Source organism: Manis javanica, chromosome 16 (assembly GCF_040802235.1).
Source record: "Manis javanica isolate MJ-LG chromosome 16, MJ_LKY, whole genome shotgun sequence".
NCBI lineage: Eukaryota > Metazoa > Chordata > Mammalia > Pholidota > Manidae > Manis > Manis javanica.
This window is the reverse complement of record NC_133171.1, coordinates 13,528,946-13,552,101: the sequence shown is the minus strand read 5'-3', so window position 1 is coordinate 13,552,101 and position 23,156 is coordinate 13,528,946. Positions and strand designations below refer to the sequence as shown.

Sequence of the window (23,156 nt, the reverse complement as noted above, 5' to 3'; positions counted from 1 at the left end):
TACTTTGAAATAGTTTTATTGGTTCATAAGACCTTTGCATATAAAAAAAATACCCAAAACACTATGCAGTATTAAATCACAATTACATTTTTTTACCAATTGAAACTACCCAGAGTATACATTTTTTAAAGAAAAAAAAAATCCTACAGAACTGAATTCTGAAATGACATTATGACTTAAATACTATGACAAAATAGATAACTCCTTATAACATTAATTCATTGCACAAAGCTGCCAGGTTATTTTCATAAACATAACCACTGCAGAGTGCAAATGCACACTATTTCATCGTGACACATTCAGTTGAAGTGACTGTGCCTCCACCTGAGGACTCACATTCCTGGCACAAAACGTTGGTCTGCTTTAGCTTCCACCAGGCAACCACCTTCACGCTCAGTCACTCTTTCTGGCCCTCCCTAAGAAGAAGAACATCCTTCTGATGTCACAGCCTCGGAGTTAGCATCGCCTCTGCTTAAAGAAATCCACTCCTCTCAACTCTTCGGGCAGGTACTCCTGCTCCACGGGCTCGCTGTACAGGGGGTTGTACTTGTAGCACTTGCCGTAGCCCAGATCCTTCATCAGCTTGGTGGGCGTGTTCCGCAGGTGCAGCGGGACGGGGGGCAGAGGCCCCTGCTGGTTTCGCAGGCATGCTTTGACGTTGTTGTATGCGCTGTACACCTCAATAGACTTTGGGGCTCTGGCAAAATAGACTACACACTGGGCCAGAAGCACCTGGGAAGGAGAGAGGAGGTTTCATCATGAAGGTGCCAGAAAGTCTGTCTTGCAGAATATTTCATGATGTCCCCAGTTACTTCTGACAGGGTTCCCACCAAGCTTTTATCATCCCCCTCTCTGCCCACAATATGGATAACCACCTATGATAGAAATTGCCACATGAGATGAGAGGTTGAACCAGACCAGTCGTTTTCTTCTTTTTTAACTGAACTCTTTATTAAATGAAAAATTTCTTAAAAACCCAATATATAGAATAAATACGAAGCTGCTCTGTTTGTGGGTGAATGTGCAGAAACTGCCTGTTGAGATGCTTCAACATTTCTGCCCCCAGGGAATCCTGAGCACTTCCTGGAACCAGGACTCCTGAACTTGGAACACGACCTCACTCATACTTAATGCCTCCTCTGTCTCTCAAGTCTAAGCTTCTCCAATGGGAGTCAAAAAGCCAAGCAGCTTCTTCGGTGAGCCCATACATTCACAGTGAAGGCACAACATATATTCAAATCCACAAAGGGACAGAGCACAAGAGAAAAGGCCTGACTTTCAAAGAACTGAGGCTGAGTACTTTACCTCACATTCAGGCATGCCTATGAAGTGACAGCCTTGGTAGGCAGCGACAGCCTGCGTCAGTGCCGACGGGTCTGCCAGACCTACCACATGTGCAGAAAGACAAAGGGAAGTGTTCGTCAGAAAGCACATCCCGCCCCCCCCTGAGCCATGTACATGCTGCCACACCAGAGACCATTGTGCCTGCAGATTTTGTTGACCAAAAAATCCCATTTAGCAAAATGAACTGTTTCTTCTCTGATCTCATCAGCTTACTAAAGAAACATTTATCAGTTTTTTCCTCATGGACTAAAAACTCAATGTCTAATAGGAAAAATAAGACTATGTACATCAAACATTAAGGAGCAAAGACAGTTGTTACAAGGATGCACATGCTGAACACAAAATGTTTACTAACTCCAAAGAATAGAAAAGTCTTTCGGATCTTTTTCTTTAAATAGTGTACAGAATCTTACATTTCTAAATCAGGAGCTGTCCACTGCAAATCTGGACACCTGACTGCAAAGCAAATTTAAAGTATTTCTTTTAATACTCATGTTAGGAAAATCACTACTGAAGAGCAAACAGAAAATGGCAACTTTAAGAATGCAAACAGTCAAAAGCATACACAAAATACCAAGAAATAAACCAATGAGTTCATACTTCAGTCTCACACAGTACCAGGAAATTCTCAGGCCAAAAAGCAGCAGCATTCCCTCCCGCTGGCACCACGCCCTGTGCGGACAACGGGTTTGGGGCCCTTCCCATCACACTCACCGATGTCCTCGCTGGCAAACCTCACAAGCCTCCTGGCCACGTACAGAGGGTCCTCTCCTCCTTCAAGCATGCGTGCCAGCCAGTAGAGGGAGGCGCTCTGGTCCGAACCCCGCATGGACTTATGAAGTGCCGAGATGCAGTTGTAATGCTCTTCTCCTGGACATCACAAAAGGCACCCGCTCAAGTAGGGGCAGGAGGAGGGAATCCACAGAGCTCAGAGGTGGGTCACCCAAGCCACATGTGTATTTCACTTGGCTGCTTTTAAGGAAGCCTGCACTACTAAGGGACCTAGGAAAGCCTGAGGACCGTGAGCTTTGATAACTGTCTTCCAGCTGCTCAGTGGCAGGGTGCAGTGTCACTGGTATACGAAGCTGATCCTTGCAGGTCCCTGCAGTCCCACTCGGAGTAGGGAGCTGCTGGAAAACCTGTGGCTCTTCAGGCTGAATGTGAGCATAGACCAGGTGTGGGGAGAAGACATCTACTTTGAAAGTGGGTCCTCCTCGACCTCAGTGGATTTGCCAGAGCAAAGAGCGGAGTGAGAGTGACTCTGATGTTCTGCTTCTACCGTGCGCTCCACCGCCAAATCGAGGAAAATGGGCCCAGGGCCAGGTCGCAGCCAAGAGGATGGAAAGTCAAGTGGCCAGGAAGCTACTGCGGCCCATCTGCTCCTCAGCGTCACATTCAGCTCCCTTCCTGGCGTCTGGTAAATGCAGGGTCGGGACCCCTCTGTGGCAGCGTCCAGGAATGATGCGGACTAACAGCTTGCAGCCGAAAGCAGTGCAGCCCCTCCCCCTCACCACTTGGTGTTACCCATGTATAACCTGAGATTCACATGTAAACACATGAGTGAAATGTATTTTAGGAAAACATTTAAGGAGAAGAAATTTACATTTGCACTCATTTCACTATTTTTGACCATCATCTCTTCCTTAAGTTTGAGGAGAAGGTACCTAAAACTCGGAAAGCAAGGGCACTACTCTTATTCTTATCTGTCCTTCCAGAGAAGCACCAAGGCCAACAGCAAGACCATGAAGTGCTTTGCACGGCGCTGTGTCCCGGTAACAAGTCCCAGCAGCTGACCACGCTGGTAAGATGACACCTGGCCTTCAGATGAAGAGACCATGCGACAAGATGCTGGCCTGCCAGAGAAGACGGTCCCAAGAGGCTGAATGCAGGGACACGCATGTCAGGCATCAGGGCAGATCATTCCCCACTGCCAGATTTCATAGGATGAAGTGAGTCATCACCCATCTCAGGGCTTCCTCAGTTAGGTCACAGTGCTATGGAGACTGGCTGGGAAAGTGTCCTGGGTGGGATGCACATGGTACCCCACTCGCAGGCCTGGCCATCTTATGGATATGGAGGAGATGGAAGAAGCCACCTCTGCTCCACTTTCTGTCAAATGTAAACGAGGAGATGGCAATCTCTCCAGATACAAGGCTACCCATCTTCTCAGACCTTTACGGAGGTCAACTCTGAAACGTGATATGGTTACAAGCATGGGCTCTGGAGCCAGGCAGCCTGGGTCTGAATGCTGAATTTTCTAGTCATGAGACCCTGGGCAAGTTACTCATCCTTCTGTGCATGGATTCTTTCCTCTGTAAAATGGGTATTTTAAGACTATCTAGCTCATAGGATTGTATTAATAAGTAACATAGGCCTGGTAGGGAGTATGCACTATAGAAACATGTTAGGTGTTAGATACTATTCTCTCCTAGTTTTCATTTTTGCTTTTATCCTATACCACTTAAACTTCTATAGCCTAAAACTTCACATTATTTATGTAGGGCCCTGACCTCAATGCACAACAGAGAACTTGTTCTTATTTGAAAATTTCTTCACTCTGATGCAGAAATATCTGAGCTGGTTTCTGGATTCCACAAATGGGTAACTATGTACTAGGTGACATTGAGAGAAATAACTAAAATCTTGGGGCTGGGGGTCTTTGTTTCACCAAAATTATAAAAAGACCCAAGAGCACGTGCTAGCAGGTTTCCAGGGCAATGCTTCCACCATCCTTATTTATGGAACGAAGCCTGTAGAGGCATGATTCTCTAGGATCTGAACTGCATTTAGGCGTGTGTACAGACCCACTGCAGAGCAGCTGTGTTACAGCAGGGCAGGGTGGGGGACACGATCACACCACATGTAAGGCTGGGAATTGCTCCACCAATTCCTGGGGTAGCACAGAGCTAAAAAAGTGATCTTCATTGTGCATGGCTCCCCAAGATGGAACATGAGCCCCAAGAAGTAGGGCTCATGTTTGAATGCTGAACTTACTAGACAGCATTCCATAGTACATACTCCATACCAGGCATACGGTATTGAATACTCACAATCCTATGAGCTAGGTAGTCTTAAAAATCCCCATTTTACAGAAAAGAGAATCCAGGCATGGAAGGACCAGTAACGTGTCTGTGGTCTCATGGCTAGTTAAGTTCTGCATTCAAACCCAGTGCTAGGACTGGACATGTCTGACTTTCACTGTGTGTGTGAATGTGCTCGATCATGCACATGGGGGAGTCAGCTGAGTGTGAGAGTGCATGTGTGAGCTGGTGTGTGTCGCGAGTAAGTGACCATGTGCTGGGCTGGCACGGAGGCAGCACTGGCAGTGGGGAAGGACACAGTCCTGGGAACCAGGCCGAACTGGAGTTGAGGATGAGTTTTGCCACCTGCTTTGTGAACTTAGGTAAGCTTTGTCATCTGTAAAATGGGGATAATATTAATAGCTACTTCAGGAGTTATCTTGAGAATTAAAACAAAAAGATAATGTATACAAAATACTCAAACATTGAATGTTAGCTAATGTTATGTTAAATGGTAGTCTGATAAACTGTAGAACAACAAATTGCCATTGGCCAAGTCAAAACAAAGAGTCTCCTTTCTTCTACCTACAAGGGAAAAAGACCCATGGTGCTTAAACCCCTAGAAACAATGGAGAGTCCAACATTGGGGATTTTTTTACCTCTTAAAATTTTTAATTTTGTTCATATCTCTAATTCTTGTGTTTGGCCAAATGTAAAGTTGAGCCCTATATCCAGAATGCTTTGCTCCTCCAACTTCCCAAGTGTTCAAAGGACATTAAGGGGCAGAGTGAGCCGGCCGTCTGAGATCTTTGGGCTGTGATATGAAAGGATCTGCCAAGAGCGAGCTTCTAACAGCAAGTAGACGGGACTGTTTATTAAATTCCTCTGATGTATTCTTAGTGCTAATTAACACCAGCTTTCAGTTGAGGTGCACTAAAGCCGAGGCGCTTCAGTCCCTCACCTTAGGTCACACAGTGTTCTGTGCACTTATCAGGAGGCAGCGTTGGAACCACAGTCATTCTTAGGCTCCTGAGTCCACTTCTCTAACCAGTAAGCAGTACACTCCACCATCAAGAGGCATTCGGAGACACCGCAGACATGGTGCGGCCTACGTGATACCGGGATGTTCAGCTATCAGCCTTCTTCTCTGGCAGAGCTTCGAAAGGCGAGGAAATCCTATTCCAGTCTCTGCGACATGATTCTATCCAGAATCACACTCCTGCTCAGGCCCCCGAAGTCCAGCCCGATCTGCCTACACCATCTCCATCAACCTGCCTCTTTTGTAAAAAGACGCAAATGTGCTGTGCTTCTGACATTTAATATTGCCATGGCATGGATTTAATAAGAGCTGCTATGCAGTTCTATGACAACAGAGAACTATACTCAGCAAAACAAACTTTTTTAAAAGCTATTACAAAATAAAGCATCCATATCCATGTAAACTTCCTTTTTATTTGAGACCTTAGAAATTAAGGATTTTAATTCTCATTAAATTAGTAAAAATAAGTCACTGATTGCAGAAGTCCTCTTGCTATTTATTGCTGTTATACACGATCACAAGAATTACTGTCAGTTGAATATAAGGGCCTCAAAAAGTGCTTGTGTTCTGAAAGGTGCTATCAGAGAGTAATGACAAAATCTAACTACCTTTTAAGATAAGCTTGAAGCCTACAATTTCAAACCTGAAAACTCTTCTCCTTTCTTATCAGGACAGCTTCTGCTCTGTGCCTCCCTTAAAAAAGGTCAGGGAGCAGGTCTCTGAAATCATAGTCTCATCGGGAAGTTTAATTCTATTCCAAAATGGAGACCCAACTGAGAATCACATTCATGCTTTGGCTGCAGCTGAAAGTCAGAGGCCTGGAAATGAAAATGTGTGCACACAACACGAATTTCATTAAAATCTCACCCTTTTCTCACTTCAGTTACTTACCTGCTCGGTCATATAAAATGTGAGACTGCTGGAGGCCTTCCTTCACATCGTTTTCAGTGATCAGAACTCTACTGGGAGAATAGGTTTGTCCGCTCTTCTTACAAAACATCTTCCTAGAGCTCAACCTGGCCAGCACTGCCAGCTGCAGTCCATTCAGTCCTGTCCGGGCGTCCCCGTCACTGAGGTAAGCCAGGGTATCTACTGCTTTGTCCTCTATGAACACGGAGGGCCTGCAACACAACCAGTGTTAGTTACTGTCGCGTTCATGTTACACACTTTTCCTTCTGTACTACTTCTATGTCTTAGGCAAGGTCACTAAAATGCTACCTTAAGGTTCAAGGCTCCTGTTTTTAACATGATTAAACATTATCAAGACTGAGAACTGAACTGACCTTCAGTCACAGGGTCATTTCACTGGACATGCACACACACAATAAGCACGTACGAAGAAGACTTGGAATGATTTAGCAAGTCACTGACGGCATCTTCTGGTTCTATTCTACAGAAGGGTGAAAACTATTGAAATGCTAGCATCTCATTAGAGTGCACAGAAAACATGCTTCAAACAGAGCCCACATCCTGAGACAGGTATGCTCAGACCACTTCCCCCACAAGGAAAAGACAGCATCACATCAGGATGCTAAATCTGAAAGCTCCAGATTAGTTGAATTCCCTCATTTTCCAAACAACAAACCAGGTTTCTGGCAGGACATAGAAGCAGGTCTCTGGGATTTGGCCTGCGTGTGCTTCCAAGAGGGTATTAATCACATGAAGACTGCACAGAGCAGCAGAGAGGTCACCAGTCTGGGCATCTATCAGAAGACTTTGCCAGAGCCTAGCTTTAAGAGCTTGGATAAATCCCAGAACCTCTCTCTGAAGGTTAGGACTAACAGTTCCACCGTATTTCTAAATGTGAACCTTCATAAAGAAAGTCTAATATGATTTGTTTTCAAGGCTAATTCAGCAAAGATTTTTATTTCTAGTCTAGTTAGACAAGATATCTAACATACATAGTTACTTAAAGGGACCTTATTAATTCCCAAACTAGCTGCTAACTGCACATTTGCAAAGCCAAAAATATTTTTCAAAGTTACAGCTTAGCCCTGTCATGACCTCCAGCTGAAGATGTCTTCAGTAGTTCCTAAGTTAATGAGAACTGTCCAAATCAGCTATTTGGAAAAAATGCACTGGCACCAACTGGCCTGGGCCAAGTAGGGGGAGGGGCCCACGAAAGAAGGCCCTGCTTGTCTGTGAAGGTCCATCCAGATTTCCTGAGGCATGCCCACCCCACAACCTCACTTTGGTGAATAGTGCACATAACACTAATTTGCACTTCATTCCCTAAACAGTTTGTTTTTAACATCTTAAGACCGCCTCATCTCATTGCCTTATTTACCAAAGTCAAGACTTCCAGTTGTTTCTCTCTCTCACACATCAGGCACCTGTTTTCTCAGCTTGATAATGAATGACTCTCTCATCAGATTCCTGACAGCTGCCTGGGCCCCAGAGCCATGTTTACAGTCCAGAAGCACATCCTCCTCCTTTCCTGCCCAGATACTCAAAATACATACTGAGGGCACTTTGCTGGCACTTTGCAAACCTGACAGACCGTTTCTCAAGCACATACCATTTAGCAGAGTTTAGATGACTGAGAAGAAGGCAAGAAAATGTGTGAGGAAGAGCCAACACCAGAGGAGCGGCTACTCACGTGACGTGCCCAAAGGGGAAGGGCACTCCTGGGGCTTGGTTACAGCACCTTATCCCTGTGTGCACACGTGCACAGGATAGGCGGGGCTGGGGCAGACTGTGGAATATTTCATTTTAGCCTCAGAACTAATAAAAGCAATGCCTTTCTTCTCCTTGGAAAGCTTCCTAGCAATAAGCCCTCAGGATCATTTGCAGGAGAAAAAGGAATGAAGGAGGAACCCAATCAATCCTGACGGAGCCATCACCAGGAATGGAGCCATCTGCTGATCACATTTGTCATCTCTCCATCCCCGCAAATGCTGAGGCCTCAAGGATAGGAAACTTGCTTTATTCTTGTAGCCCCAGTCGGTGCCTGGGAGAGAACAGGCATTTGAGATCTGCACACTGAATGAACTAACTTCAATTTTTCCAAAATCTGAGTCACACATTTGTTTTTCAGAAATCATAACATATGGAAAGTATTAAAAAAAGAAACAAGAAATTCTTTTTCACCATCACCTAGAGCTAACGACTGGTACTACATCATTTGTTCAGTTTCCTTTATGACCCATCCACTGTGCAATCACCAACCTTTCCTCTAATTTAAAATAAAAAAAAGATCATACTATATATAGTTTGCATCCTTAACAATTAAATCTTAAAATTATTTTTCAAATATTTTAAAAAACAAATAAACTACTCTGAACTCTTAAGTATTACCTTTTTGCAAAACGTAAATTATGTAATTTAAAAACAGAACAAGGGTAAAGCCACCTCTTGTTATACTACCTCAACAGTGGTATTCTGGTATATACCCCTTTTCTGTCATCTGTCCACTGCATCTATTTAGAGGCATGAAGTGCTTAGGGACAGAGAAAGTAGGGTGCCTTATACACCCCTGTACTTTGCTGCCCCATTTCCATCAGTCCTCATCTAAAGTCAGCAAATACCTTGTTCATCATCAAAGCCGTCAACCAGCACATGGCTCTACAGATTCATTAGCAGTGCACTGGGAATAAGCCTTCAAAAATGGCTATGCATTTCACATGGCTGGAAAGCAGCATCCTTACTTCAATTATTTAAACTTTTAACCAAAGTCCAAGTTGCTCCCTGACTGTCTATTGTCGTCAGACTTGGAGCTGTGGGGACGGGGTTGCTGCTACAATTAAAGCTTGCTTCCACCCAGGCTCCCACTGCTCCACTCTTCCTCCCCTTCCTCTGACAGGACCTACATCCCAAACTTCGCCCTGTCCAAAATAAGCAAGTATTTTAGATACAAATGAACCTTTGAGTAACTCTGTTCATGTACTAAAAAGTGACCCACTGGTGGTACTCACAATGGTCATACAACTAAATCAAATGGAAATTCACTACTAAGGATGCTGTATAGAATGTCTGCCTCCCACCCAATAAATATATCCTGAACCCCAGTTTACACTAGGTTCTCAAGAATAATAAAATGTGTTACAATAGTTTTAAATTTTAGGAGAGAGAGATGACAGTGCTCTTGCCAAGAATCATGAAATAGGGGACATTCGTATTGGTATTTGCACAACTCAGCAAACAGCAACTATTGCACAAATTATCTTAACATTATTTTTAAATTTAAGCATAAACTTATAAAATGTTCCCACTTGGAAGTAACTTTCCAAAGTTAAAAATATAATTAAATGAGACAAAATCTTTGGTGATAGAATACCTAAAATTTCACATGGTATGGAGAAAAAAAGCAACAGATTGTAAATTATATTGTTATAACATGACTTAAAAAGAATAACTGCTCCATAATTTTTAAAAATGGCTAAAATAAGTGCTTTGTTAAAGATCATATTCCTAGTTAACAAGACCCAGAGATAAAAGGCCTAGAGCCTTAAGAGGAATAGGAGAAGCGTGGTGCAAAGCCACCTCCCTCCTTTTTCTTCCAAGGGCCTGAATCTTTTTGCATATTGTTTTCTGGTGGGTGAAAATGGGATTTGGAGGACTGTTTAGATGGCTGAACGTTTACATTGGAGGAGTGAAGTAAGTGAAAATGTACCTGTTATTTCACAGCAGAACAAAAGAATATATATGGCACAGTGAAACTCACCCTAAATTACAAAACAAATACCCTGTGAATCCTTCACCAAGGAAAATAAACATTCTGTGGTCAGGGTAATAGCAGCTACCTAGTGGTCCTCAATCAAAGATGTGTATCAGATTACAGAGAACTTTCCTAAAATACAGATGTGCATAACTTACATTCTGAAATTTCTAGAGACACACATGCACTTTCAAAATGTATCCCTGGTAAGTGTGATGTGCAGATCTGGTGAAAAAGAGCTACTGCTAAATTATAGATGGAAATCTTTCGTCCTTAATCCTTTAAAAATTCATACAGTGCTGCCCTTAAACAAAAAACAAAGAGAAAGGTTAGAATATTAATACTCACCAGCAGCACTTTAACTTGGCATTAAGTGAAAGTAACTCCTTTAACTTGGTACCTAGACCCCCTCTAACAACTGAGTAGTTAGAAACAGGTCTTTAAAAACTGGCCCCAATGGGTTCAAGCTGGGTGACCATGGGCTGGGCATGTTACTTAACCTTTCTGTGCCTCAGTGTCCCCATCTAACAACAAAGAGATAATGATACTTGGAAGAGTATCAAGTAAGGTAAGACATGAATATGCTTATAGCAGTGTCTGGCACATCATGAGCTCTCAGTAAATGTTAGCCCTCTTTATGATTAGTGATGAGAATCATTTAAATTAGACTCTTCAGTAGCATACACCCTATAATTGCATACAATCAAGACAGAGCTGTAAGCTCTGTTACATCCAGAATAACTAGAGTGAAAGCATAACAAAACAAAACTTACTTTCTCCAAAAAGAGAGAGCATAAACTTCACAGACATGCCCTCTTTCTGTTTAATCCCATGGAGGCATGCATCTTTCCTACTGAAACTATTCCATGTACCTGGTAGGCTATAGAGGATGAATAGTGGCCCCACAAAATGTGTCTAAATCCTAATTACTGAACATGTGAATGTAACTATGTTAAAGACCTCAAGATACACAATCAGGGATTTAATGTGGCCCCTAACTCCAATGACAAAGTCTCTACAGAAGACAGAGACACAGAGGAGGTGACCATGCGAAGATGGAGGTAGAAACTGAAGTGATACTGCCACAAACGAATGCCAGGAGCTACCTGCAGCTGGAAGGAAGGACTCTGAGTGTTTGGAGGGAGTGTGGCCGGCCAACAGCTGACTTCAGACTTGGAGCCTCCATAATTGTGAGAGAATGAATTTCTGCTGTTTAAGCCACCCAGTTTGTGGTACAAGTTCCCTCCACTATCTAAAAGTAGAATGTTTCTATGAAACCTTCTGTAACTCCAAACGGTGTAAAGGAAGAAGCAATTATCACTAATTTATATGGGAAAATTTTTGAGCATTCCCAGACCCAAAAATAACCTCCCTTAGGCTTTTCTGATTAATTAGAACACATCTTGCTAAAGGATGCACAAAATAAACTGAGATAAAACATAGATGCTCACAGACACAGTTCAAAGCTATGAAGGCTTGAGGGAGGAAAGGAGCTTGGTGGGGCCCCTCTTGCCACTCAGGGTGTGAGCTGCCTTTATAGCAGCTCACTGCAAAACAAAAGCTGAATGCTATTTTTGCTTTTTGCCTTTTTCTGTAAAAGCAAAAATCCTCTTCGGATTTCTTTCGGTTAGAAAGATAGGTACTAATGTAGGGCAAAGTGCTGTAAAGCAAATGTTCGAAAAGTGGGGGGTACCTGTAATTTGTTATGGCAGCCACAGGAAACAAATACACGGTCCATGAGATCAGTTTCTGGTTGCCAGTGTTTCTATATCATAATTTTAATAATGTACATTCATATACCTGTTTTTATGTCAAAACATTTTTAAGAAAAGCTATTGAAATCTACTCTAAACCTGTAACTCATCCTAATCAGTAGCTCCTACTCCGGTATTACACTACCTTTCTTTCTATTCAATGATAGAAAAGATAATTTTTGAAAGGCAGGCAAAACCATTCAAACTTCTATTAAAAACAAAAACAAAACCCACAGCCATTTTATTATGGGGCCATTCTGTCTGGTCTCCCCTCTCAAGAGGATAAGAGCAAAGCCCAGTCTCAGAGTCAAGCTACAGCACTTCTCTTCAGGACACAAGCTGCTTCAACTCTTTCAACCAACTCTTGGAACTCCGCCTAGTTATACAGTAACAGGGCAGTTACAGCTTCTCACTTCACCCTTCGAATCAACAAACTTACGCTGTTATCTGGCCTGGAAACACACATGGTTTTGAATACACATGTATCCTATGACCTGGAATCTACAATCCTTCAAAGCAACAAGTCCTGCAGTGTGTCTAAACACTCATTTACTTTCTTATTTTCAGCAGTACAAGCTTATGAGAGGATAAATGATTGATTCCTTTCCCAGGTCTGCAAAATTAACCCTGTGCACAGATAATGTGCTTTGCTGTTTGTACCATGTGACCAAAATGCTTCTAAAGCAAAATACATGAAAACTGTTGATTACCCATACAAACCAAAGGAACTATGGTAAAGGTAATTGAACAAACTACCAGCTTACCTCTATCCTTCTCTTCACAACAAAAATCACAATTGAGAATACAGTACTATTTTGCAGATGTCTCATTAAAGCTGGGAGGTGGTAAGGGGGTAGGGTGGATATTGTTCTTTGGCCCTCTTCCTTCCTGTTGCCTGGAATGCAGATACAGTGGCTAAAATTCAGTAGCAACACTGGAGCATGGGGTAGAAGCCATGTGCTGAAGGTGGTAAAGCAGAAAGACAAGAGCCCAGGTCCCGGATGGTTCTATGAAGCTGACTAGGAACTGCACTCTTTATATACACCAACCTTCAGGGTCTTTCACGTGAGAAGGTAAGTTCTATCTTGTTTATGCCAGTTAATTTGATTTTTCCCGTTACATGCAGCCACACCTAATGCTAACTGGTGCGATACTGCCGAGTGCTGCAGCTCTCCTCTGTGGGCATCCTGGTCTTCTGACGTTTCTGGATTTTGCCTCCTTGGGCTCCTCTATTTCTCCCGCACAATCAACACTGTCAAGTCCTCAACTTAATACCCTTAGCTCCTGGCTCTCTTCAGCCTGCCTGGAGGAGTGTTTCCAACACATGGGCTATACCACCTCTGGGATGCAGGCTCCCACATCTCTATCTGCAAACTCTCTGCTGCTCTCCTGACTTCTCCATCAAACTGCCCAAGGGACCTCGCCGTATGAATCACCCAGAGGTCCAACAAACTGAACAAGGCCCAAACTGAATTCCTCCTCCTCCTCGGCTCTGCTTCCTGGAACATCTTTCTTATTCAAAAGTGTAACTGTGTGCCCAGCCATCAGATACAGAGTCATCCTGTATCCTCCTTTTCCCTCCCTTTTCACACTGGGCCTACAGAACTGACTCAGGAATTTTTCAGAGCAGCTCTTGCCTTTGTTTAAGTCATCTGCACTTAGCCATTTGTCTTCTAGCATTGCAATGGCTTCCTAACTTGTCTCCCTGACACTGGGGATGGGGGTGGAGGTCTGGGACTCTGATTCCCTTCAACCCACTCTACCCTCTCAGTGCCACACGTGGCTTCCTAAAATGGAGATCTGAGCATGCATTTTCTTGCTCAAAATCTTTCTATGGTTTCTCATAGCTCCCCACATTACTTGTCTAACATTAAAACACAGATTGGTTAAAATCTGGCCTTGCCTCCCTGGCCTCACTGACCTTCATTTTCTTATGTCAACTCCTCCATCCAGCCACCATGAATGGATCATGCTGTTTACTGCCACCTTGTCTTTTACATGCTACATCCCCTTGCCAAAATGAGCTTTCTGTTTCATCTAGTTAAATTTTGCTTATCCTTCAAAGGTCAGTTCAGCATCCCCTCATCTGGGAGGTGAAGCATTTGTTTTCACATATTCTCAATGCATCTTCTCTATACCCTTTGCTCCTTGCGTGTAATTCCACATGCATAACTCCATCAACACACTCATCTATCCTGTTATCACATGCTAAGCTCTTTAAAGGCACAGGAGTGAGCTTTCCAACACAGTACCTTCAATCTACAGTAAGTATAGAAGGGAAACCTTAAAAAGGGCATATTTGTTTCACTCTAATGGGAATTTGTTATATACTTGTGTACACCATATGAGAATTCGTAACTTCTCAAGTAAAATCAACAATGGCATAATGATCAGCTCAAGTGCGCAGACTCAGCACCCGTTCAGCTCCTCACGCATACGGAAACAGCCTCGGCGCCCTCGGTCAGTGTTCCAGTTGCTATGGAGGGCACCAAAATATGATATAAGAATACAAATGCATGCTCAAGCATCACACTTCATGGAAGCTCTGGCTTCCCACAGAAAGTAATTGTTTGGGGTTAAGTCTTTCTTTCCAGCTAGACCTAACTTATGCCCACAAGAATGTATACATAGTCAATTGGGATTTAAAAGTAAAATTTTACTTAAAATTGAAAGATAACACAATCCACTTTTAATTACCTATAGGAACTAGGGTGGCCAGGTCCTTCTGTTAGGAAATAGTTCCCATCTCCAGCACCCAGCACAGTGCCTAGCATATAATGTGCTTAGTAAATGGTTTGTGAATGAATAAATCCTAGTATTTATTTATAATAAATTCTTTCTGTGGTCTATGACACCTCCCGATTTAACTTATCAAATTGCTAATAAGCAGATCTATTAATTAAGCTTAATAATCATTATTTCATTCTGCTTGCTGGTATAGTTTGCTTAGGCAATAGTATTAAAGAAAAAGGTCTTTGATACTAGGGCAATTATCCCTTATATATTGGACTACACTAAAAAAGAAATTTTTTTTTAACCTTTTCTCTCAGATTAAAAGCTAGGATTTATTCATTCACAAACCATTTACTAAGCACATTGCATGACGGGCACCGCGCTGGGTGCTGGAGATGGGGACAAGCATATCCCTGTCCTCCCGGACCGCCCAGGAAGGAGGGGAACATCAGGAAGCGGGCAAGAGAATGAAGGTCGTAATTAGGACCGATTCCAAGTGAGTGGCAGTGGGCAAGTGGGTATGCGCTGAATAGGGGAGGGTTTTCCTGACTGAAATGCAATTTTGTAGATTAAGAATCACTGGCTCGATTTTGTATGGCTCTCAGTTCCAGTAGTAAAAGAAATCTTAATTCTTTCACTTGATCCTCTTAAATTTGACTATGCATGCACATGACCTGGGCATCCTGTTAAAATGCTGAAATCCTTTCTAAGATGAACTCGTGGTCTACTGTCTTTCTCATTTCACGCAGATTATGGCCTGGCAGTGACTGAGGACAGGGAAAAACCTGAGGGCATCCCCTGAAATGATGACATGAATGAAATAAATAAAATTACTATAGATAAATAAAACGTTAAGATATAAAGTTGTAGACAAAGTACAGTAACTAGTACATAGAAAAAAATACACAGAAAAATGTTAGGATTTTCCCTCTTTCCTTCAATTTTTCTTTACCTCTTGGTTATATACATTTTGTAGTGTACAGGAAAGCTACACTAGGTGTGAGGAGCTGGTAGTAGCCTTTCAACCCTGACAAGTGCCCACAGACAAAATGCTCCTAAGAGTGAGTATACCTGACTCATGCGAGCAGGTTACAGATTTCTTTTTATCCACAATGCTGATGGCCATCCCATCACAACTCCACTGTAAAAGGATGCAACTTTGTTGTGCCTGCAGGGTCCTTGGCCATGTTTCAAGGCTTTCAAGAGGCACAGCATAATTTCTCCTACAGATGAGACAGGAGCAAATGGGAAGCCAGACACATAAGGAGAGATTGTGGAAACTTAAACCCTGGGTCTTGTACTTTAATCCTCACTGAAGAGTGGCTCCAGAACTTGGCCTCAGGGCAGGCACTCGCAGCTGTGGGGTCCGCAGCATGCAGAGGCAGGCATTAGCCTCTTATCAGACCAGATTAAGTTCCACTGAGCTATTTCAGCCGAGACATGAATAAAGACATCTGAAGAATATATTCTAATATATATAAAGGAAACCCAACTGACCTGAGTAATCTAACTGGTTATACATGATATATAACCTGTGCATTAATGAACTCACATGGTACTCATGATACAGAAATAGATTACCAAAAGGAAGAGACAGCCTTTAAAGCACCCTTTTCAGTTAAAATTTCTTTACTTTCATGGAATTGGGTCTCACTTTTAGAGTGTGAAAAATCATTCTAAAAAGGCTTAAAGAACTTTATGGTTACATTTACATTAATTTTTACTTAGCATTCTTCCAAGAGTAAACTGTATGAAAAAGTTGGAAACTGAGTATAATTCTTGAAATATTTGTAAGTTAAAGTCTATAACATCAAAGAAAATAGTCAATAAAGCAAATCCCTGATGGCAAAACCAAATACCCAATATCACACAGGCCCAATAATAACAGGCAAAGCAATATTGAAGCTTGAAGATTTACAGGTATACCCATTATAGTCTATAAAATGCATCACAAAAAGAAAGGAAACATCTCTGGAGATACACTTGGTGTAACTGAACACTTTACCCCTCTTTTGTTTTCATTACTAGATCAACATTTCTTCTTAGTCTCTACCCTGTCCTTATTGCTGGCCAGCCCTTTCTGGCCCCCTGCCAGTGGATCCCCTGGGAGCTATGTGTCCCCAGGATACTGCCGACAGTCAACTTACTCTGAACTGCTGTTGCTGCTGTGGCTCAGAGGGTCAGTGGGACGGCTGGAGTCTAGGACGTGGATTCCCAGGGAGTTGATCGCTCGCATTAAAATAGTGACCATTGCCTCTACTGGAAGCTTCTCAAGAACAATAACTCGACAGCGGCTCAGAAGAGCAGCATTGACCTGGAAGGAAGGGTTTTCTGTGGTTGCCCCAATCAGAGTGATCGTCCCACATTCCACGTGAGGAAGGAAAGTGTCCTAATCACATGGGAAGAAAACAGAAGAAATTGATCCCAGTCAACAACCTGCAGAAACCTACGTTAAGTTGGCCATTCCTTCCTTTTCCTAATTTTGAGTTCAGGAATAGCAGCTTTATATGAACTGGACATGGAAGCAACGTCAGGAGAGCATAACTCATGCTTTTTAAGCCTACAGCACATCTTCTGGAATACCACTGTGTAAGCCTGGTCTCTTGCTGGTAGACTAATAGCTCAAAGTGGACCTTTAAATTTAATTTAGTTTCAACATAAATGGTTTCTTAGAAAAGTTTTCTTCTATCCCAATCCTGAACTGACACATAACTTAAATAATAGCAGCTACTTTACAAAAGTCTAAGAAAACATAAAAACATTAATATTGCCAAAATTGTCTTTCACTGCTTGTGCTCAGTCATAAAGTTTCTCTTCCTAACGAACTTGGTAACTATGCCCTGGTGAACACATCACCACCACTGTTGTCTTATGGGGAGAAATGCTAATGTGAAACCTAAAGTGCTAACATCTAGTCAGAATTCTATTTAGTTAGACTCAGATCAGGAAAAAAAACCATAGTAGGGTTTTGTGAAGCATTTCTATTTCTCATTAAAAAGATACAACAAATATATCAAAGATATATTTGAAAAAAAAAGTCTGTTTATTTAGGAAGAATACAAAAGTGGCTTTGTTTATAAAAATAAGTTGTCCTTTTATTTCAGAAGGCCATTTAAATAAGCAGTAATGATTAGATCTTGTAACATACACCTTGATGAGAATCTAAAGTTATAGAAAAGGAATTCTTTAATTTTGAAAATAAAAAGAAACACTTTATAGGGGAGAAATAAAAAAGAATGTTATTTTAAATAATGATCTTAAAATCAAGTTAACTGTTCATTGATTCCTTATATTTAGTTCAAAATTTCTAAAAACTTGGAAATAACCCAAAGCTACTTTTTTGATCTGTACAGCTTGGGTAAAGATCACCAATTTCATTTATCAGACAGAGAAAGCATTTTCTTGTCACCAAAAAACACTAAGAAAAAGTGGGGAAACAGGATCAAAGATGTGTGACAGTCTATGCTTCTTTGGAGACAAGAGGTAATGGCAACAGTCCTTACCATTTATTTGTACAGGGCTTTATGCTTTTCAAAGTGATCTCACATACTTTATATTCAATTTAATGTTCACAATGACCAAAAGGTAGAAGGAAGTTAATATACCTGCTGAGATTTATTGAACCGATGAATCTCATCAATAAAAAGAATGGTTTTCCTTTTGAAAAAGCTCTTTTCATTTTGAGCTTGTTTTATGACATCTCGCACATCATTTGTCTTGGCATTTGTTGCAGACAATGTCACAAATCTTATGCTATGTTTCTTGCTGTTGTTGGCTATTATGTGAGCCAGAGTCGTCTAGAAAAGATGATATGCAGTTTGGAAAGCTGATCAGACACAGAGAGAAAAGCACCCCCAGGTACTAACACAAGAAGCATCAGCACTTTTTACCAACAACTTCAACTCTGAAGAAAGCTTAGCAGCTCAGAGCCAATCTGAAATACCATATCACATTATTAAAAATGTTTAAAAAAGTTATATGTGACAGGAAACTGAGCCTTACACTAATTCTGACCTTTTCTTCTATGTACCTAATCCCATTTGATTTCCTTTTTTGGGGACTTTAAGATGTTTGGAATCCCAGTAAAGAGAGGCTGTCCTGATTTAGCAGAGCCTGGGTGACAACTGTGACCTCTTCCAGCCAAGAACGCATTCCTGCTGAAGGACTAGATGTAGAGCTGGGGTACAGAACCACAGAATCAATCAGTTCTACAACTGGAAGCTCATCAGTGCAGCTTAGAAATTAAGGAGTATGGGCCTTTGAACGGAAAGACCACCAACCACCACCTAGCACTTAAGATGACCTCACGTCACTTCTCCAACAAGTCTACTTCTGAAGTAGATGAAACAACAGCACTTTGATCAGGTTAGTATTTACCAGAAAACAACAGCAAGATCCAATGAAAGCACTGCTCATTGCCTGGCACTTAATGAATGCTCCATAAAATATGCATACGCTGTAATTAACATTGTTGTCGTTAACTGTATACTAATAAGAATGGAAATGAAGAGGGAAGTCTTTTTAAAGAGAGAGACAAATCTTTTGGATGAATGGAAAGGTGGTATATTCTTTTCTAAAATTTGTACAGCACTTACTGTGGCTGCTTCTCTAGCAAATCCCTGTCTACAACCCATGCCCCACCTATGCCTGGACTTGTGATTGAACCCCAGCCACTACAATGAGCAGCCCAGCCCACAGATCTCTTGCCTGGCATCTTTTGTGAGTTCATCCTACATATTTCCCTAGGGTCTTTTTCTTGCCATCTGGGGCCACGAAGAGCTGACTTGCCATTCTCATCTTATAAAAAGTTAGCGGACAAGTCCCATGAATGCTCCATAACTCAATACCTTAAATGGGCTAACAATTAAATCCAACACCATGTTAAGATCTAATTTATATTTGGCCAAAGGGAGAGCAAAAGTGCAAAAAGGAAGGCACAAAACCAGTAAGATGCACACCAGGAAGTGGCGTAAAGGGAGGTATGATTAAGTTGTGGGAGATGAAGCTGTTGGGAAAAGCCATAAAAGCCCTGTGCACCAAGGAGTTTGAACCTGAAAGTTGACTGCCCCTTCACATTCTGATCCTGAATTTTGCCTTTCACTCACTAGTGCACATTAGCCTCCATTTCCTATGGATAAAAAAAAAACAACCAAGTAAACACCTCTTAGCCATCTCATTTTTCAGTTTTAATTCCTCCACTGTTTCTTCAGTGTTCTTCCAATAACATGTTTTCTAGACCTCAATAACCTTTCTCTGGACTTGTGCTAATTCCTAACAAGGTATGTAGAACTAGACATCAAATGCACCAGTGATTTTTCTCTAAAGTACAAGGTATTTTGAGGATAGTTACGGAAATACTAGATGAAAATAACTTGCAGAGGGACAACAGTTTTCGTATTTGTCTTGTTATACTCATTCTCAAGGATTAAAAAACTCTGTTAAAACCAACAACCAGAAGAAAGGGAAGGAAACAAAAACAAGAATTTTGCTTATTTTTTTCAAAGCTGAATCTGTACCTACAAATGGAATTCCGCAAATATTCCTCTATCATTTGTAGCATGCCAGTTTCTTTGAGAATGGGCCATTAATTGTGTGGGGGTGAGGAGCGGAGGGCACCTTGGAATACGACCGTAGGTCAAACACAGAAAGAGTGCACATATTCTTGTAAGCCTAACGGATTCAGACATCTTCGTTTTGAAAACGACCAGAAAACGTGTCTCGCGCATCTGGGGGTGTGTGCCTTTTTCACACCCATCAGATTCCGCCTGCGGACCAAGCACTGCCCCGGGCTCAGCTGGTCTCTGAGGCCCCGCAATCTTAGGCCTCATATCCAGGGAAGACGGTCGGATTCTAAGAGGGGCGCCTCCGCCACGGCTCTCTGACCACTGGGATCGGCGCCCGACCCGCAGGGTTCAACGCACGGAACCCTTCTGCCCAGGCGGCACTCACCTTGCCGCAGCCCGGGGGCCCCCACAGGATGAGTGAAGGGATTTCGTTCGTCTCCAGGAGGGACCGGAGCAGCGTCTCCTGCCCCACGGCTCTGCTCTGCCCGATGTAGTCCTGCAGGGTGTCGGGACGCATCTTGTCGGCCAGCGGCTTGCCCTCCAGCATCTGCCGGATCTCCTCCGCCGCCAGCGCCCGGGCGTGCGGGCGGCCCCCCCCACTGGCCCCGAAGGCGGCGGCATCCGGGGCGTCCGCATCCCAGTGGCCTGGGTCATCCTCGCCGTCCGCATCGCCGTCCCCGTCGCCATCGCCCACAGCCTCTTCCTCCTCCTGCGCCTCCGTCTCGTCCCAGCACCGCGGAGACGCGCTGCCAGCCGCCGCGGCTGCGGTCGCCGGCCTCTTGCCCAAGCCCTTCCTCCCGGGACTGCTGGAGCGGGCCACCGGGAAGTCGGGGATGAGACGCGCGCCGCTGGGCGTGGGCGGCGCGTCGTAGCTCTCCCGGCTCTCGGTCTCGCCGCCGTCGTCGCCCTCCTCGCCTTCGCCCTCGCTGCTCTCGGCCGCCGTCGGGGTGGCCGGCTGCTTCAGCGCCGAGCTCTCCGACAGCCGCCCCCTCTTGGCGCTGGGCGGCGAGAGCCCTTTGGCCCGCTCGCCTGCGCGGTGCGGCCCGGCCGCGGGCTCCGCGTGCCCGGCGGGGTTGAGCAGCAGACAGCGGTCCAGGTGCGAGTTGATGTGCGCGGCGGGCATCATCTGCTGGCACACGGGGCACTGCACCTGGTGCAGCTGCGACAGGAAGGGGTCGTCTTCCGGCCCGCTCACCTCCATGGTGGCCGCCGCCCTCGCCGGCGCCTGGCGCGGCCGCAACAGCCCCCGCGCTCGCCAACGGCTCTTGATAACCGCCGCTAGGCCCCGCGCCGCGCGACCCTCGCTCAGGGAGGTGGCAGAACGCTAGCGGGCCGGGGGAGGGCGCCGCTCATGCCTCACGTCCGGAGCTTCCCGCGTCGGCCCACCCTCGGCCGGCCGCCGGCGGCGCCTCGCGCGGCGCGCCGGGAAGAGTAGTCTTGGGCCTTTTGCCCAAGCCGCCGGCGGCAATGTCTCGCTCGGCGCTTCGGAACATGTAGTTCGGGACTGTTTGCCCCCGCCATCCTTGGCAAGGTGTCGTGCGGCCTGTCGGGGAATGTAGTCTGCGGCCATTTGCCTCGCCGCAGCTGGCTGCGTCTCGCACGTCCTGTCGGGAAATGTAGTCCGAGGCGGTTGGCCTATCCTCCGCGCGTCCACTTCCGGTCTGCACTGTGAGCTACCTTTGTAAGGGGCCGCGGAGACCGGGGAGGGTGTGGGGGCTTGCGCGTGCCCAGGTCTGCGCGGTGGCGAAAACGGCGCGCCCTCCGCGCCCTGCTAGTCCCGCAACGCCGGAGGAGATGTCCGCGAAAAGGCGCGGAGGTTGCGCCTGGGAAGCAACTTGCGGCGCTGGGGCAGCTGAGCTTGTGGGAGGGCGGAGGGACAGAATTTCAGGGCGGCTGGTTTGTAATGAAAGGGATATAGCAAAAAAAAAAACCCCAAAACGCTCCAAAAGAAAACCGGAAAGAAGACTCGAACAAAAAAAGAACAAAACAGGTACACGTGTGAAAAAAATGTTCACCTCAAGCAGCGGTCAGATAAATGCAGACACAGAGAGCATCCCCACCCCACCCCCTTTTGGATTGGTTCTGCCTTTAACCTGAAGCACATATTTAGATGCTTGTCTCTTGTCTACTGTTGAACAGTAAAAATTAGAAACAATTCTAAATGAGGTTTAGTCAAGTTAGGACATATCTACCCCCATAGCAATAAAATAATGTTAGGCAATGATTAAAAATTACATTATAGACAGTGACAGATAATGCCCCCCACCAAAATGAAAAAGAATGATTAAAACGTGTGGTATTCTACATCTTTGATAGGATTATTGTTTTAGATAATTTTGTGTGCTTTTCTGTAAACCTCTCCTTCAAAAACGTGTCATAAACATGCATTTTCGTTGTTTGGAGGAAGAAAATAAATTGGGGCGAATGAAGAATGAGAGAAGAAAATTTTAGAAAGAATGAACTTTTCTAAAAGTTGACAGAAATGGGATTTTTATTTTATCTATAGTGCAAGAACATCTACTTGAAACTGGCCCAAAGGAAACACCCCTAGGTATTGTATGAGCCTCTATAAAATGGTTTTGCAGAAAAATATGACTCACAAAGAGCTAGAATTGCTAGGCGTTGAGTTCTTGGTTCTTGTCCCTGCTGCAACAAAGAATTGAAGGGCAGAAACACAGTAGTGAAGCGGGGCAAGTTTTATTTGAAATGCCGGGCAGGAAAACAGATGTGAGCAGGGTGGGAAGAGTACAAGACCAGGAAAGCCCACTAGAAGGGACTCCAAGAGTTAACCAGTTAAAAATAGAAAGCTCAAAAGGCCAGGAGCAACTTGGCCTAGAAGTCTGAACACTCCCCAGATAAAGAAAGGTATCTCAGCTTAGCCTATGTTTTCACTGTCAATTAGAAGATACTATTGCAAGATTTACTTTAACCTGCTAAAAGGCCCAGCTTATTCAGGAAGAATTCTGTCTTAAAGCTAAGATTGCATTTTAATCAAATGGATGGTGGCTCACACGTTGAAGGCTCGTCTTGATTGATATGCTTCCA

At 43.9% G+C, this 23,156-nt stretch overlaps 2 protein-coding genes across 6 annotated transcripts in view; one reads left to right on the top strand and one right to left on the bottom strand.

Annotated features, from left to right (window-relative positions):
• On the bottom strand, positions 1-21,507 carry WRNIP1 (WRN helicase interacting protein 1). 5 transcript variants are annotated; one of them, XM_073224782.1, is made up of 7 exons: positions 20,497-21,506; positions 18,153-18,344; positions 16,695-16,861; positions 6,295-6,524; positions 2,059-2,214; positions 1,306-1,385; positions 1-732 (listed from the first exon to the last, which is right to left on the bottom strand). In XM_073224782.1, the coding sequence occupies exons 1-7, from the start codon at positions 21,310-21,312 to the stop codon at positions 457-459; spliced, it is 1,917 nt and encodes a 638-aa protein (XP_073080883.1). In that variant the 5' UTR covers positions 21,313-21,506; the 3' UTR covers positions 1-456. The 5 variants fall into 5 exon arrangements, with proteins under 5 accessions (XP_073080883.1, XP_017527631.3, XP_073080884.1 ...); XM_017672142.3 differs by having other exon boundaries at positions 16,695-16,936; positions 20,497-21,505; XM_073224783.1 differs by lacking the exon at positions 2,059-2,214 and having other exon boundaries at positions 16,695-16,936; positions 20,497-21,507.
• MYLK4 (myosin light chain kinase family member 4) overlaps positions 18,351-23,156 on the top strand; it is a 111,949-nt gene continuing 107,143 nt past the window's right edge. Inside the window, exon 1 of the mRNA XM_037010977.2 lies at positions 18,351-18,912. The gene's annotated coding sequence lies outside the window, so the exon portion shown is untranslated. The remainder of the gene's footprint in view (positions 18,913-23,156) is intronic.

Coding starts and splice junctions, on each gene's coding strand:
- WRNIP1 (XM_017672142.3), bottom strand. CDS start 21,312: ATGGAGGTGAGCGGGCCGGAAGACGACCCCTTCCTGTCGCAGCTGCAC. Junction 6,525..16,694: donor AGCAGCAACAGCAGTTCAGA/GTAAGTTGACTG, acceptor GTTGTGTTGCAG/GCCCTCCGTGTTCATAGAGG. Junction 2,215..6,294: donor CATTTTATATGACCGAGCAG/GTAAGTAACTGA, acceptor TGTGATGTCCAG/GAGAAGAGCATTACAACTGC.